The 18,049-nt window shown below is 45.1% G+C and overlaps 1 protein-coding gene across 1 annotated transcript in view; it reads left to right on the top strand.

Annotated features, from left to right (window-relative positions):
- The first annotated feature begins 1,655 nt into the window (after positions 1 to 1,655).
- Positions 1,656 to 18,049, top strand: part of LOC139241074 (histone-lysine N-methyltransferase PRDM9-like) — an 81,276-nt gene continuing 64,882 nt past the window's right edge. The window contains exons 1-8 of the mRNA XM_070869766.1: positions 1,656 to 1,961; positions 3,267 to 3,390; positions 5,475 to 5,597; positions 5,934 to 6,004; positions 11,747 to 11,924; positions 12,183 to 12,320; positions 13,374 to 13,645; positions 15,841 to 15,908. Coding sequence (XP_070725867.1) covers positions 1,656 to 1,961; positions 3,267 to 3,390; positions 5,475 to 5,597; positions 5,934 to 6,004; positions 11,747 to 11,924; positions 12,183 to 12,320; positions 13,374 to 13,645; positions 15,841 to 15,908 — 1,280 coding nt within the window. The remainder of the gene's footprint in view (positions 1,962 to 3,266; positions 3,391 to 5,474; positions 5,598 to 5,933; positions 6,005 to 11,746; positions 11,925 to 12,182; positions 12,321 to 13,373; positions 13,646 to 15,840; positions 15,909 to 18,049) is intronic.

Raw genomic sequence — 18,049 nt, forward strand, 5'->3', positions numbered from 1 at the left:
CCTTAGCACAGTTTGCTCTTTCAGGCTTGTGGCGTTTGGTGCCATCGGGTGCCTGAGAGGTGGAGCTGATCAGGGCCAGGGTATCGATACCGGTGCTGTTGCCCTCCTGAGATCGCTTGCTCTGCAGCTTGTATGTATTGGCTGCTTGTGGCCACACTCCATGGTGCATAACTCTGATCCCAGGGACATTGGGTAGCTCGCTGGACCTGTGTGTTCCCGATGCTTGTCTGCCCGCTGCATTGACTGAATGCAGTTGAAATCCGACTTCGCACAATGTTTCATTACTCATTGTAAGTAACCTGTAGCTCCGATCGTGATCACACGACTTTTCTTTGCTGATTGCATGTACACAACTCTGATCATCAATTCCACATTTTACATCTAACTCACAGTTGCTCTTACATTGATTGAGAATGTGGAGCTGTCGCTTTCAGTTTGGTGGATTGCAGGCCTCCTTTAAGAGAGCCTTGTTATCTTTACCCCAATCCTCTTCTCTGTTTGGTGCCACGTGGTCTGGCCACTGCCATCTTTTTCTTCAGCGCATCACCTCGTGGTTTGGGCACCATCTTTCCTCCATCCACGATGTCGACTGTGGTGATCCTCTTCTCCCCGGGGTCTGCCAACGAAGCTGGGAAGTCGCCTTTAGATCCGAATTTCTTCCTCCAGAGTCCTGCCACAGGAGCCTGGAAGGTGCGTTCGGGTCGTCTCAGCTGGATCATCTCCACGCAGGTCATGCTGGGCGGTCTGTGCCTCATGTGCTGTGCTGGTCTGCTCTCTGGTGCCGGGTCCACCCTCAGGTGAGGACTTGCTTTGCCTCTGAGCATGGAGGATGTCGATCACTGGAGGGGTGAAATCTTCCCAACTCCAATGGATCTTCTCCATCCACCTTCTTCCAAGTAGCGTTGGTCCATCACCTGCAACAGTCCACAGGGGTAACTTGTGCACCGCGCCATCATGGAGTACCTTTACATCCGCGCTACCAATGACTGAGATAAGTTCATTGGTGTAGTGCGCAGCTTTGCCTGAACCGGGGCCAATTTGGGTCATTCAGTTGTCCCATAGCCTCTCAAAGGCTTCTTGATTCATTCCTGACTGGCTCGCCCCCGTGTCCACTTCCATGAAGACTGGAACACCATTTATCTCGACTTCCATCCTCCATGGGGAACACTCGGTGGTGCAGGTAAACAAGCCATATACCTCATCATGGGGCTGAGCTGCCTTTGGATTCTTAGTCATCTGCAGACTCTTCTTCATCAACACAGTGAGTTATATTTATTTTACACATTCGCTGGAGGTGGCCCTTTGTGCTGCAGCCTTTACACACACAATCTTTAAAGCGGCACTCGTGAGCCCTGTGATTCCCTCTGCAATGCCAGCATGGAGCTACTCGGTTAGCCCCCCTCGGCGGACTCTGAGTTAAGGGACCCGGGGGCCTGTTCTCTCTTCCCTGAGAAGGTTCATGTTCTACTGTCCAGCCTCTAAAAGGCACCACTCTGTGCACAGTACCTGCTGAGGTTGAGTCCTGAGAATGAGTCATCTGCCTAGAGTCGCAGGTCGAGGTCATGAATGCCTGGCTCACAGAGATGGCCTTCTGCAGTGTGACTGTGGTATCCACAGACAGTAGCTTATGAAGAAGGCCCACATGGCCGATTCCAATGACAAAGATATCCTGCAGCTTTGGTGAGGTGGTCGCTGAAATCATACGGTACTGCCAGCATCCTGAGGTCTGCAGCATATTTCGCAATTTCCTAGCCTTTGGGCCGTCGGGTGTAAAACCAGTGTCTGGCTATGAGGATGCTCCCTTTGGGCTTGAATTGTTCTTGGATCAGAGTTACCAGCTCCTCGTATGCCTTGATCGTTGTCTTCGCTGGTGCCAGCAAGTCCCTGACGAGGCCATCGACAGTGGTTACCAGGATAGCTCTGCGCTTAGCTGCCACTGTGGCCATATTGTTGCTTGCCAGGTCATTTGCTGTGAAGAAATAGTCGAACCTCTCCACAAAGTTGTCCCAATCAACACCATCGGCGAACTGCTGCAACGTACCAAGGGTAGCCATTTTCACGTGAAGGATCGTAATCTCATCACCAATTATGTCATTGGATGCTCTGATAATGACTCCACGAGGCAATGTGTTGTACTTGAACTGTAATGACCTTAGTGCTTTATTGATAACTCCAGAGTGAGGATCATACCTGGTGGCCTACCTTTTATACTAGGCCTGGCACATCTGTACAGGTACCCTGCAAGTCTCCCACTGTGGTGCCCTCTGGTGGCACACCTAGCAATAGTACAAGCAGTAACCATGTAGGATACATGACACTTCCATTGGCGGCCATACCTTTCATCTGCCAAGACCCTTAGCTCTGGAATTCCTTTCCTAAACCTCTCCGCTGCTCTACTTCTCTTTCCTCCTTTAAACACGCTCCTTAAAACCTACCTCTTTGACTGAGCTCTGCCCTCATTACAACAGTGACTATACTCCAAAAATACTTCATTCGCTGTAAAGCGCTTTGAGCCATCCGGTGGACGTGCAAGGCGCTATATAAATCCAAGTCTGCCTTTCTTTCATATCTGCTTATGTGGCTTAGAGTAAAATGTTGATTCATGTTGCTCCTGTCCTTGGGATATTTTACTACGTTAAAGGAACTATTTAAATACAGGTTTTTGTTCTTGTTGTGATACCCCTTCATCAGAACCTGTGTTGCCAGTGGTCTCTCCACAGTCCCAGCTGATAGAGGTGGGCTAAGCCTCTGCTCTTGAATTGGAGATGGTTGGAGAAACAAAATCTTCTCTAATGATTTCTGCTCTAGCCACTTCCTTCTCAAATGTAGCTGGTGACAGATGCTTCCCTTTTGATGATGACTACTGAAGAGTCCTGTTAGTCCATGAGACAGCCTCTACTCAGTTATTTCCTCAGAGCCTTGCATGAAAGAAGCGTAGAATATCCTTCTATACCAGGTAGGTTTCTGGGTAAAATAAACCAACACTTGTGCTTGTCCAGCTTTATTTTTAGTGCGCTATAGTACAAAGATCATATGGACAACAACCCCACCATCATGACATTGAAGTGTTTTGTAGGGAGGCTATCTTTTATATGATTTTCTACCAGCGATTAGTACCAGCCCATTCTAGTCACATAGAGGGTATTCCTATAAAGAATGGCAAATCTGACAGAGAAGCTAAACCAATATTTGTAGAACTGTAGATTGTGCAGATGACAGATTTTAATGCCTAGATGTATCAGGAATCACATTCATTTCTTTTTCAGATGATAAACATGTTTAAAGACATTGTCATTCATTTTTCCAAAGATGAATGGGCAGAGCTATGTGAATGGGAAAAAATCCGTTATAAGAATATGAAGCGGAACTATGAAGCCATGCTTGCAATAGGTTTGTACAAAATCTTTTTTTTTTCATCCTTTCCACATTTTCCCTTCCTCTCCTGAAACCTTTGGTACGTACTGGCATACATTGCTTCCAATATTACACTCAAGTGGATATTCTCAGATGAGGTCAGACATTTGGGCTGGGTTTTCCATTTCACCATCTGGCACACATTAGGAAAGCATATCAGGAAATTCAGTATTCATCGCCTGTGATACTCTGAAGATTAAATGAATGGCTGTGAAATTACAGGCCGAGGGTCAGAATTTCCCAATATGCGCTGCTTGTGAGGGTCGGGAGTGCTAAAGCAAAAAAATCCTGTCTGAGTGTTAGTAGGCTTGCGACGTGAACAGCAAAGCTGATCCTGAACCGGCCTTCATCTGACGAGCACATGTGTATTTTTCAGCAGAAAAACTGGATAGTGACCAAGAGTGAAATTGCTGACTGATATTTTTACCTCTTGTCAACTTGAATGAGGCTACTTAGAACAATTCTGTTGTCACAATGGCTGAGATGAGCTAACTGCACAGACCAGTCATCGGACATGAGTCTTTCTGGTCTTTATGATCCTGTTCCATTGTTAGTACGTTTTACCAAATAAGTTATAAGTTAAGAGGGAGTGCCAGGCTGCCCATTGGTCGAAACCAGGCCAGTATTTTACCAGCCGATTGGGAAGTCGGCCAGCAAAAATCTTCCATTGCGGCTGTGGCAGTGGGCCCTCCCAATTAAGAGCAGCCACGCTGCCCAGAAAAACCTGTTGGGGGCACCGGGCCACCGTGTGGCGGGGGATCACTGGATCGAGCTAAAAATGGATAGGTAAGTATTTATCTGATTTTAATTGGGAGGTTCATCTCCTTGGGCAGAAAGGGGTCCAGGAAAAAAAAACCCGACCTGAATTTTGATTGGGACGGCCTGTTGACCCCAAAGCAGCAGACATTCGATTTTTAGGAATGGCCGTCACAAACACGCATTAACGGGTCTCTTTGAGACCCTGAATTTCGGCCCCATGGCCTACAACTCAATGCTCCCATACACAAAGGGAAAGATTGACCTGGTTAGGGTCATGATAACATAACGGTTCTGTTACTGGAGCAGTAATCGAGAAGCCGGGACTAATGATTCAGGGACTTGAAGTCAAATCACATATTGGTAGCTGTGGAATTTAAATTCAGTGAATTAAATAAATCTGGATTAAAAAGATAGTGTCAGTAACAGTGACCATGAATCTAGCGAATTGTCATAAACACCCATCTGGTTCATTAATGCCCTTCAGGGAAGGAAATCTGTTGTCCTTACCTGGTCTGGCCTATATGTGATTCCAGACCCACAGCAATGTGGTTGACTCTGAACTGCTCTCTGAAATGGCAGCTCACCCCCACCTTCTGAAGGGCAACACATGCGGGCCTTGTCAGCGACACCCAGATGCCATCAATGAAAAAAGGTTTGCTATATGTAGTGGCATCATAAGCACATTGTACAATGATATTGTAAATACAGTGAACGTCAAAGTGACACTGTCACTGGAGTTAGCAAAAACAGAGTTATTGTGTTAAACCAACAGCGGTGGAGAGAAGGGTACTGTTCTATTTTACTTTATGTAGAAATGAATAAAACTGGAAGGAAAATAGTGATTGGATAGCGACCAGTCAAGATTTTTAAAGGGAACAAAAATGCAGTGTGGCTTTCCCCCCATTCGTTGTGCTAAACTACTAAATTATTATCATTATATACTAAATCATGAATAAAAACAATAAATATTAGATAAGGGAAGTAAATTCAGGATCTCAGAGGCAATCACTAGCCTGTCATTCTCTTGGTCCTCAAAGTGATCATCAGCTGTCACAAATGTAAATCTCCTTCCTTTGGACTCTCCAATGGGTGCAATAGGGATCAGTGATATAATACTATAGAAAAACTGAGAAGAAGACTCACTGAGATCCTGGGCCTGAGTGCTGTGCTCCCAGCACCGCAGCATAACATAAAAGCTCCTTTTCATCTGATCAGTCTGGGCTGACTAAGTTCAGGAAGTTAAGCCAAATGAAATAAGCAATGATCAGCTGTAGATAATTGCAATATTTTAATTTTCACAGGATTGAATGTACCAAAACCAGCATTCATGTCGAGACGTAGCAGGGGACGCCAACCCTGTGTGTATGAATCAAGTGATTCAGATGAGGACTGGACGCCTACAGTTCTTGTGAAATACCCACCACGTAAATTGAATGTGTTTTCTTTGTTAAAATATTAAGTGTGTTTTAAAATCCTGATTATGACCACTTTGCCCAGCAATTTGTACATATTTGCTGTCAGGAAGCTGTTACTTTGAAGTTTTGGAGAGCTGGATATAAAAGTAAATTGTCTGATACTTTTCCTGACTGAAATATATACTTAATGCAAGTTTTCTTTTTTTTAATTTCATCAGCATAATGTGTTGATTCTTCTTTAGCCTGGAATGCGCAAGATATTTTTAGAATTGTCATTCTGTTAACATAAATAAACTTAATTCTGAGATTATCTAAATAGGCACTGACATTACTTTTTTTTTAAAGCGGTGAGAATGCTTAAGCCTTCCTTGAAGAATGAAGATGCCAAGAAGCCTAAGAAAGGGAATACCAGAAAGGTAATTCAGTGTGAATAGAAACTATCAGACTAATGTCGAGATGGAAACAAACTGGTAGATATTCTCATCATTATAGGCAGTCCTTCGAAGTCGAGGAAGACTTGCTTCCACTCTAAAAGTGAGTTCTCAAGTGACTGTACAGTGCAATACGGAATTATAGTCTCTGTCACAGGTGGGACAGACAGTGGTTGAGGGAACGGGTGGGTGGGGAGTCTGGTTTGCCACACGCTCCTTCCACTGCCTGCGCTTGTTTTCTGCATGCTCTTGGCGATGAGACTCGAAGTGCTCAGCACCCTCCCAGATGCTCTTCCCCCACTTAGGGCGGTCTTGGGCCAGGGATTCCCAGGTTTCGGTGGGGATGTTACACTTTATCAGGGAGGCTTTAAGGGTGTCCCTAAAATGTTTCCTCTGCCCACCTGGGGCTCATCTGCTGTGTAGGAGTTCCGAATAGAGCGCTTGCTTTGGGAATCTCGTGCCGGACATGTGGATGATATGGCCCACCCAATGGAGCTGGTCGAGTGTGGTCAGTGCTTCGATGCTGGGGATGTTGGCCTGATCGAGAAGACTGATATTGATGCATCTATCCTCCCAGTGGATTTGCAGGATCTTGTGGAAGCAGCCTGGTGATATTTCTCCAGTGCTTTGAGGTGTCAACTGTACATGGTCCACATCTCTAAGCCATATAGGAGGATGGGTATCACTTCAGCCCTGTAGACCTTAAGCCTGGTGCCAGATTTGAGGTCCTGGTTTTTGAACACTCGCTTCCTCAGGCAACCGAAGGCTGCACTGGCACACTGGAGGCGGTGTTGGACCTCGTTGTCTATGTCTGACCTTGCTGATAATCGGCTTCCGAGGTATGGAAAATGGTCCACGTTGTGCAAGGCCACGACATTGATTTTGATGACCGAGGGGCAGTGCTGTGTGGCAGGGTCAGGTTGGTGGAGGACCTTTGTCTCACGGATGTTTAGTGTAAGGCCCAAGCTTTTGTACGCCTCGGTGGAGATGTTGGCAATGGCTTGGAGTTCAGCCTCTGAATGTGCATAGACGCAAGTGTCGTCTGCTTACTGTAGTCTGATGACAGAGAATGGGACGACCTTGGATCTAGCCTAGAGGCGACCAAGTTTGAACAGGTTCCCATTGGTTCCATCATTTAGTTCCACTCCAGCGGGGAGCTTGTTGAGCATGAGATGGATTATTGCAGCAAGGAAGATCGAGAAGAGCGTTGGCGCGATGACGCATCTGTGCTTCACCCTGGTCCGGACATTTATTGGGTCTGTGGTGGATCCGTTGGTCAGGATCACGACTTGCATGTCGTCCTGGAGCAGGCGGAGGATGGGGACAAACTTTTGGGGGCAGCCGAAACGGAGGAGGATGCGCCATGTGATGCTGATTTGATGCCACACTGCTATTTTCGTCACCTTCACTGAAGCTATCTCCCTCTCTTAACCTCGCACAGCTAAACATGCGTTCAGCAGCAGGAAGGATTCCCCACCAGCAATATTTAAAGGGATCATCAACAACTTTCAAGTAACTAGCTTTTTGATTTCTACTGCCTGGTGTAAGTTTGTCGAACTGATTGGAGCATTTTTCAAAGTTGTTCAGTTGCAATTGGAGAAGGCTTTGCTTCTGAAATCAAGGGTGCTGGTCAGACCACTTTCTCCCAGTCATGGGTGCTGTAGTTGTCATCCCCCTGCCACATGACAGTGAGATGGAGCAGATGCAGCGAAGAAGAGAACAAGCTGCTCACAGAGGGAGAGCTCTCAGCAGGTGGCTGTACCCACCTCGGGCCTTCCGAGTGAAATATTATTACCTCAACCTGAGCCAGGAGCAGTGTCAATTGCATCTGCAATTTATGAAGGAGGTTCTCACAGATCTCTTCCACCTCTTACAACCAGAGCTGCAGCCTCACTCCAGGGCAAGGACAGCATTACCAGTGGATGTGCAGGTGACCATGGCCCTCACTTTTAGTGTCAGGAACCTCCCAGGCTTGAGCAGGTGACATCTGTAACATGTCACAGTTCGCTGTCCACTGCTGCATAAGAGAGGTGACAGAAGCACTTAATGGCAGGAAAGGGGACTTCATTGTCTTAAACATAGAAACATAGAAAATAGGTGCAGGAGTAGGCCATTCAACCCTTTGAGCCTGCACCGCCATTCGATAAGATCATGGCTGATCATTCCCTCAGGACCTCTTTGCTGCTTTCTCTCCATACCCCTTGATCCCCTGAGCCGTAAGGGCCATATCTAACTCCATCTTGAATATATCCAATGAACTGGCATCAACAACTCTCTGCGGCAGGCAATTCCATAGGTTAACAACTCTCTGACTAGAGAGAAGCAGATGGAGTGTGCATGTGACTTTGCCACAAGAGCGGATTTCCCCATGGCACAGGGTACCATCGACTGCACGCACATAGCTTTGTGGGCACCGTATATAATTGCTTAGCAATATAGGAGCAAGAGTAGGCCATTGAGCCCCTCGATGCTGTTCCTCTATTCAATGATAAATCCCCAGGGCCTGATGGACTGCATCCCAGAGTACTTAAGGAGGTGGCCTTGGAAATAGTGGATGCATTGACAGTCATTTTCCAACATTCCATTGACTCTGGATCAGTTCCTATAGAGTGGAGGGTAGCCAATGTAACCCCACTTTTTAAAAAAGGAGGGAGAGAGAAAACAGGGAATTATAGACCGGTCAGCCTGACATCGGTAGTGGGTAAAATGATGGAATCAATTATTAAGGATGTCATAGCAGTGCATTTGGAAAGAGGTAATATGATAGGTCCAAGTCAGCATGGATTTCTGAAAGGGAAATCATGCTTGACAAATCTTCTGGAATTTTTTGAGGATGTTTCCAGTAAAGTGGACAAGGGAGAACCAGTTGATGTGGTATATTTGGACTTTCAGAAGGCTTTCGACAAGGTCCCACACAAGAGATTAATGTGCAAAGTTAAAGCACATGGGATTGGGGGTAGTGTGCTGACATGGATTGAGAACTGGTTGTCAGACAGGAAGCAAAGAGTAGGAGTAAATGGGGACTTTTCAGAATGGCAGGCAGTGACTAGTGGGGTACCGCAAGGTTCTGTGCTGGGGCCCCAGCTGTTTACACTGTATATTAATGATTTAGACGAGGGGATTAAATGTAGTATCTCCAAATTTGCGGATGACACTAAGTTGGGTGGCAGTGTGAGCTGCGAGGATGATGCTATGAGGCTGCAGAACGACTTGGATAGGTTAGGTGAGTGGGCAAATGCATGGCAGATGAAGTATAATGTGGATAAATGTGAGGTTATCCACTTTGGTGGTAAAAACAGAGAGACAGACTATTATCTGAATGGTGACAGATTAGGAAAAGGGGAGGTGCAAAGAGATATGGGTGTCATGGTACATCAGTCATTGAAGGTTGGCATGCAGGTACAGCAGGCGGTTAGGAAAGCAAATGGCATGTTGGCCTTCATAGCGAGGGGATTTGAGTACAGGGGCAGGGAGGTGTTGCTGCAATTTTACAGGGCCTTGGTGAGGCCACACCTGGAGTATTGTGTACAGTTTTGGTCTCCTAACCTGAGGAAGGACATTCTTGCTATTGAGGGAGTGCAGCGAAGGTTCACCAGACTGATTCCCGGAATGGCGGGACTGACCTATCAAGAAAGACTGGATCAACTGGGCTTGTATTCACTGGAGTTCAGGAGAATGAGAGGGGACCTCATAGAAACGTTTAAAATTCTGACGGGGTTAGACAGGTTAGATGCAGGAAGAATGTTCCCAATGTTGGGGAAGTCCAGAACCAGGGGACACAGTCTAAGGATAAGGGGGAAGTCATTTAGGACTGAGATGAGGAGGAATTTCTTCACCCAGAGAGTGGTGAACCTGTGGAATTCTCTACCACAGAAAGTTGTTGAGGCCAATTCACTAAATATATTCAAAAAGGAGTTAGATGAAGCCCTTACTACTAGGGGAATCAAGGGGTATGGTGAGAAATCAGGAATGGGGTACTGAAGTTGCATGTTCAGCCATGAACTCATTGAATGGCGGTGCAGGCTAGAAGGGCCGAATGGCCTACTCCTGCACCTATTTTCTATGTTTCTATGTTTCTATGAGACCATGGCTGATCCATGACCTGTCTTCGTATACCAGTCTTTTGGCCCCTATCCCTTAATACCTTTAACTAACAAAATGCCAGCAATCTCTAATGCAAAATTAACAACTGATCTAGCATCAATAGCCCTTTGCGGAAGAGAGCTCCAAACTTCTACCATCCTTCGTGTGAATAAGTCTTTCCTAATTTCACTTCTGAAAGGTCTGGCTCTAATTTTTAGACTATGCACCCCAGTCTCAGAATCCTAGTTTCTTTCTATCTACCCTAAGTATTCCCCTTAATACCTTGAAAACGTCAATCATATCACCCCTTAACCTTCTAAATTCTAGGGAATACAACCCTAATTTGTGTAATCTCTCCTCATAACTTAACCCTTGAAGTCCGGGTATCATTCTGGTAAACCTACACTACACAGCTTCCAAGGCCAATATATCCTTCCTAAGGTGTGGTGCCCAGAACTGCTCACAGCAATCCAGATATGATTTAACCAGGGTTCTGTACAGCTGCAGCGTAACTTCAACCCCCTTGAATTCTGGTCCTCGAGATAAAGGCCAGGATTCCATTTGCCTTTTTAATTATTTTCTGTAACTGTTCATGACAAATTAATAATGTATTTACCTGAACTCCCAAGTCTCTTTCAACCTCCACTGTTTTTAAGAACATAAGATCAGAGAACGCAACACAGAAGTACAGTATCAAACATGGAAACTTTCTGATATGTGTTGCTCAGTTCTACACTGGGGAGTGACTGCTTTTCTCCAATGGTAGTCGGGTAGCTTTGTTTCAGAAATACGCTACAAGAACTTATGGAGATAAACATTAGACAAGGGGGAGAAATTGGAAACGCCTTTTTTGCGTTACTTTTAACGCCTAGAAAATGTTTGTTTGTTGCCCAGAAATTCGACAGAATCATTCCAGAGCTGACAGGGGCGATAAATCAGCCATTGCACACCAGAGCTGGGGGGGGCGATAACGAAAGTTTGGACTGTACATCTTGCAGACCCATTGCGCAAGCGCAGAACTGCAAATCAGATCCTGGGAAAAGCCGATCCCTAAAGGTGTGGCATAGTAATGCACCCATTAATATTTTCAAAATCACTTGATTTCACCCTCTGCCGTTATGTCTGTCGGCTGCTGCAAACTACAAGCCTCATGCACCGTGCTCTGTGTAAACCTTGCACTGACTGTGTCTTCTGAGGGAAGCGCTTCCTCATTTGTTTAAGTAGCCGCCAGTTAACGACTCTGTGAGTCTGGACCGACTGTTTTTCCAGACATTGTTATTGCCGGGCACTCAATGAGATGCATGCACTGAATTTACTGATTGGGGTGTAAGCGTGCACGTTGTACCAAGAACATGTCATGATTGGAGTGATCGTCAGCAGGCAGGCACTAATGGTTTGCGCCCCCGGAGAGCATCTAACGAATTTGACGTCGGGGCACTAAAAGCTGCGCACCCAGATGCTAAACTCTTAACGCTCGCATTAACAACCCCTTTGGCCACTAACTGAGGCTATAGATAACCGAAAATCCAGCCCAGAAATGTTACCTTGTGCATAATCCCTTTGGTAATACAGTCAGTCTTGAGGCGGCTATTCTCTAATTCAGGAGCTGTGAGGTAAAGTTTTACATCACATTCTCCATTTCAGAACCAAAAAGCCCGATCGCAGATGGCGCCTCATTCAGAAGAGAATAAAGGTGAAGGTTTCAGGGGCTTCACTGAGGACACAGCCTCAGCTTTGGAAGAGACAGTTTCAGTTAAAAAGATCAACAGAGAAACTAGTACCTTGGTTTGTGAAAGTAAAGCTCGTAGTGAATCCAATAAAGGTATTTGTACCAGAATAAAGCATTTCAGTAAAGTATTTTTATTTTGAATAATTGAGGGTGTTTTAATGAGGAAGAGATGCTCTATGTTGATAACATGATTAATACAGCAGTCATTAAAATCATATTAACACAATGTCTTGCATTATTATGTAAATAACTTCAGCATCTCCTGTTCAACAAAAAACAAACCTTACATGCAAGAATATTACAATTAATTGGTTGAATTTTTGTTTGTGATCTTTTCAATTTATTCCACAGTTTTCTGCACTGGAAAGATTTTGGGTTCAGCAAATGAAGAAACAACCAAAGAGACTGAAAGCAGAAGATATGGTTTAAGAAATAAAGAGAGAAAAGTTTACACTGAAGAAAGGGAACTTTGTGACGATGATTACCTGTGTATGTGTAAAGTAACTTATCCATTTCCTCAGGGCAGGAATAATTTATTGGGTGTTTTGATGAGATGACACAGTGTCTTGATAGGCCAGGGGATTGGTGGAGCAACACAGCATGTCAGAGTGGTGGGACAGGAGTGCAGGCCTGTGTTTGCCCACAAACAGGCACCGATTGTTTTTCCTTAATGAAAAAGAACAATCACAAATATGATCCCAAACTATTGATGATAATTCTGGAATGTTGTAATAAAATAGAATGGGACGTTCAGTAATAATAAACTATTGGCTCCTGATTATAGACAGCTCCTTGTCTAAGGTTGTGAAGCATCCTATGCCAGCCTACAGCAGGACCTGGACAACATCCAAGCTCGGGCTGACAAGTGGCAGCCAACATTCAAACTTATGAAATGCAAGCAATGACCATCTCCAAAGAGTTAACAATACAGCCAGAATTAAGTTGGGAAGCAGCATAGTTTTGAAGGCGTGTGGAGAGATTTGAAAGACATAACTGAAAGGTCAAATTTGAGAAGTGGCAGTGTCCCCAAGAGTGATTTGCCTGATGGTTTAGAGGGACTTTGCTAACTGGATATGCAGGTTGAAATTAATTCAAAGAATGAGGACGCTAAAGCTACAGGAAATAATTCAGCCTCCTTGTGAAAAATTACCTTCCTGCCCACTCCTAATCTTATCTGGTGTGGCACAGCTTGGAGATATTGTTGCTAGTTTTTGCATTGCTCTTGTTAATTGAGGGCAGTGCTGCCTTCTTGGAGTAAAGAACCAGATATGTCACTCAGAACAAGCCCTTGTATACAACAGAGTGAGGGAAGATCGTGGGTGTAATTTTTATAGAGGGAAGATGCCCCAATTGTTTTCCTCAGCTGATAGATCACGGAAATATTGTACCTGTATGAGCAGACTAAATTGCAATCAAAAAATGAGGAAGTTCATATCTACGATAGATAATCTATCCTTCCTCAGTACTAGACCCCTTCACTTCAATGATCACTGAACAATGAACTGAGACACTGAACCATCTTTAATTTGTATTTTATGTTAGTTTGTGAAGATTGCGAGACATTTTTTATTGAAGAATGTCCTGTGCATGGTCCTCCAGTGTTCATAAAGGATACAATGGTCGAATCCAGTCAGCCAGACAGAGCACGTTTAACTATTCCGGACGGTCTCAGCATAGCGACCTCAAAAATTCGAAAAGCTGGTCTTGGTGTATGGAATGAAGGGCAGGTTATTCCCAAGGGCATGCACTTTGGACCCTATGAAGGAGTAGTATCAAATGAAGAAACAGCTGCTGTCAGTGGATATGCATGGGCGGTAAGTGACCATCCAGGTCCCTATTTTATAAAATAAAAGTTGTACCTATTTGAATTTATTTTCTATAAATTATCCAAGGTTCCCATTCTTTGTTGCTACTCAGTGAGTCCTATTGGTAAGTCGCCAGCAAGTGAAGATAGAATTAGTCTATGTTGTGATGCCTCTTGTGTTTAACAAGCCTGCCAACACATGGAAATGTTCACAAATGAAGAATGGATTACCGGGTGTGTTTATTTTAGGGTTGGCAGCAGCCATGGAACTAAACATGAATCACCACCATCAGGAAGGGAGAAAGCAAATCTGTCTCTAACTGACTGAAACCCACCAAACACCCCCACAGGGGATACAGTTGCAATTCTTCCCACTGAGACCAAAGGTGTATCAAAGTTAACAGCACCTTCCCCAGGGCTGATAGTGTCAGTGCTGAGGGAAAAATCGCACTCACCACAGAGACAAAAATCCCTTCAAGCTGCTATGTCCAAACTCTGTGGCAGTGAAATTCAGAGTTCTCGTGCTGGTCATTAAGGTCGGTTTATGTTGAACAAATGGCCGCTGCCTCGCTTCCACTGGGTCCTGCAGGTGCCGCCATTTTCAGGAGGTCGGTGGTGTTGCCGTTGACTGTGCTCACTCCAGATATTTAGATGAGGCAGATCATGACATCATTGAGTGAGGAACGCTGATTTGATGCAATATCTGTCATTGTCAACGTTGCCGCTCCATTTTGCGCCCTCTCCTCATCACGACCAGCTGACCATGTGTTCAGCAGCAATAAGGACCCCCAGCAGTGGTATTTAAAGATCATCAACAACTTGCAGCTGACTTGCTGTTTGATTGTCCTGGCTCTGTCACTGTGTCTGCAACTGTTTGGAGCTTTCCATAGTTATTTAAAGTTGTTGAGGTGACAGGCAGTGTTGCTGCAAGTGGAGAACGCCTTGTTTCTCATTTAAAGGCTTCTGGTCACACCAATTGCTCCCAGTCATGGGGTCTCTACTTGCATTCCCCCTGGCGCTCGGGTATGACAGGGAAATGGCGCAGAGGCAGCAAAGAAGAGGATAAGGTGCTCGCAGAGGGAGAGGCAGGAGAGCTCTCGGCAAGAGGCCTTACCCACTTAGGGTCATCCAAGATCACTTCTCCTACCTGTGCTTAAGCAGGAGCAGAGTATTAGGAGGCTTGGCTTCACCGAGGAAGTGGTCACAGAACTCTGCCGCCTCCTGCAACCGAACCTGCAGCCTCAGAAAATCTCCTTACTGTTTCTCTTGGCTGTTTGGCCATGGCTTTCTCCACAATGACAATGAGGTGTCTCTGCAACAAAGCACTTCCCCTTTTATTAGTGCAGGGAGCCAAGCCCAAACTTCACTGGCTTAGTCCTGAACAGGGGGGCCAATATCATGTGTTGTCTGCTGGCCAATCAGCAGCATGTTTAGCCCTCAGATAAGTGCTACAATCATTATAATGAGGCAGCATGAATTTTAGAGGCTGTCTGCACTACTTTCAACAGGCACATCACGCTTCGCTCTGCCATCGGCCATTTTCAGGCCTAATCCAATTTCTAGGCCTATGTCAATTGCATTCTTACATTGATTCCCCACTCCTGTGTTTGAGGAACAGAGACTCTTGGTAATGGATGACCTTGTAGCTGTTATCATTTTAATCCAATGACTTTGAGCTGGAGCCAAGGTCAACTAAGAATGAGCCTACATTCCAGTCCCTTGTACATTGTTCATAGTCTGATTGATCCAGTCCTGCTGTTCTAATTCAGGTATTCTATTAAAGCAGTTCCAGGAGATTCCCAGAGCCTGCTGTCATTGTATTTATGGACAGAGAAGAGTCCTAGTTTCAGAATGCATTGAACTGTATTTGCCAAATACAAATCTGGGGCGCTCTGACAATACAGTAATTCAGGGACCTTTCCCGACTGTACAATGATGCCAAAAAATGTTCAGCTCAATTCTATTTTTGTAGGTCCTATGCCACAACATTTCCGTCCAAGCAATTTTGCTGATCAGAGCACCCTGATGCAATGGTATAATCACAGAAAACAGGTAAGGGGATGGTCAGTTAATACTAAAAGAAGTAGTGGGCAACTGTACAACAATCTTGCAATTCTTGCTAAGGCTGATCACAGGCTAAAATAAAGATAACATTGTTTTTAAAATTTTTATTAATCCAGTCTTTATCAAAAAACCTTTCTGCAGATCAGTAAATCCAACAAGGATTTTGAATACATTGATGCGAAGGATGAATCAACATCAAATTGGATGAGGTGAGGCAAGACTGATAGCATACTGTGAGGATCACAAGACAGTAACAGATAAGGAAGATCATTTCTCCCATTTAATTTGATCATCCAGGACAATATCCGCCCAACAACCAGTCAGCCTCTCATTCTGGGTAGTTGTGGCCGGGAAGCCGAGTACAACATTTTAAATCAGCTTTAGGCGTTAAATTCAGCTGGATCTCTGCACCTCCCCCGTCCCCATCACATCCTCCCTCTGCTCCCTCCCTGGAAATATCGGGGACATTGGGCCATAAATTGCATCTTCTTCAGGTGTGTATGATGTGTGCATGTGGCTGAAGAGGCCCCGCAAGATCCGGGTTTAGGAACGCGATGCTCATGCACCAAAAGCCCGCAATTGCGATCTGTCAAAGTTTCTGTTGACAGATCGCACGAAACCTGGGGAAGGGCCTTCACGAGTGGAGAGTTGGGCTCTTTGCCCACTTCCTGCCCAGCAACTGTCCTTAAAATTCTTACGCCTGGAAAAAGCAGATGTAAGGCCTTTTACCAGCATAAGAGTTTTAAAAGATAAATTTTATCACTAATGTTGATATTAAAAACCTTGTCCATTAAGATATGTTTAGTGTTAGCCTTATTAAAATATTTTTTTAATTCAAAAAAACAATTTTTTTTCGAAAATATTTAATTCAATTTCAATTAATTTTAAATATGTGAGGTGTTTATTGTAAATTTATGTATTGTGTTTGTGATTTTGGGGGTATTCCCATTGATAGTAATTGGAGCTTGTACAAACGGAACCCACTATTACTATCAATGAGAATACTCTATTATCATTGATGGTCCAGGCCCATGTGATCCCAGGTTGCCCACAAGCTCCAGGGTTGCATGGGCCTCTGCTCTGGGCTGCGCATCTAGGCCTTGGATCGGAAGTGATCATTCCTCCTGGACCACCAGGTACTTTTGTTAAAAAAAATTTGATCGGAGGCATCTGCCCACGGGAAGCCTCCGACCGCAATTTCTGGCCTATTATCTTTTGCATCTACACTAAAGCGATTGGTCTCCGCTCCCCACAGCAAGTTGAAATTTGTCCATGGCTGGGGACATGTCCTGTCATTCCAAAACACTATGCTAATATGCTTTTCATTCTGTAATCAATTCAAAATTTTAACTTATTTTTGTCCACTGAAATGAAGAAAGACTTGCATTTATATCATGCCTGTCACGACTACCTGACATCTCAAAGCACATTACAGCCAATGAAATACTTTTGGAGTGTAGTCACTGTTGTAATGTGGCAATCGCAACAGCCAACTTTCACACAGCCAACTCTGCAAACAGCAATGTAATAATGATCAGATAATCTGTTTTTGTTATGTTCCCGTGGGCAGATGCCTCCGATCAAATTCTTTTTAACAAAAGAACCTGGTGGTCCAGGAGGAATGATCACTTCCGATCCAAGGCCTAGATGCGCAGCCCAGAGCAGAGGCCCATGCAACCCTGGAGCTTGTGGGCAACCTGGGATCACATGGGCCTGGACCACCAATGATAATAGAGTATTATGTGCTTTGAGATGTCAGGCGAGAGGCAGCGGCCTATAAAGGCTCAGCAGTCGGTCAGTCCGGGGAGCGTCGAGAGAGGCGGGAGTCGGCGAGAGGCAGCGGCCTAGAAAGGCTCAGCAGTTGGGCAGTCCGGGGAGCGTCGAGAGAGGCGGGAGTCGGCGAGAGGCAGCGGCCTAGAAAGGCTCAGCAGTCGGGCAGTCCGGGGAGCGTCGAGAGAGGCATGGCTTGTACAGCTCCAGTTGGGAGAGAAAGCAAAAAAGAAGTAGAAAGAAATCAAAAGGTGACGTCACAGCCAAGGGGGTAAGTGATTGGCTGGTGATTGATGAGTAGCTTTTCTTTTTCTTTCTTTTTTATATCAGTCAGTAACTTTTAACATTGTTGTTGCCAATTTAAGTGTATCTAAGGGTTAAGTAATGGCAGGAGAGCTCGGTCACGTGATATGCTCCTCCTGTACCATGTGGGAACTCGGACACTTCCGGTGTCCCTGATGACTACATCTGCGGGAAGTGTATCCGCCTCCAGCTCCTGACGGACCGCGTTGCGGAATTGGAGCTGAGGGTGGATTCACTCTGGAGCATCCACGATGCTGAGAATGATGTGAGTAGCACA

This window comes from Pristiophorus japonicus, chromosome Y, assembly GCF_044704955.1.
Source record: "Pristiophorus japonicus isolate sPriJap1 chromosome Y, sPriJap1.hap1, whole genome shotgun sequence".
Lineage (NCBI taxonomy): Eukaryota > Metazoa > Chordata > Chondrichthyes > Pristiophoridae > Pristiophorus > Pristiophorus japonicus.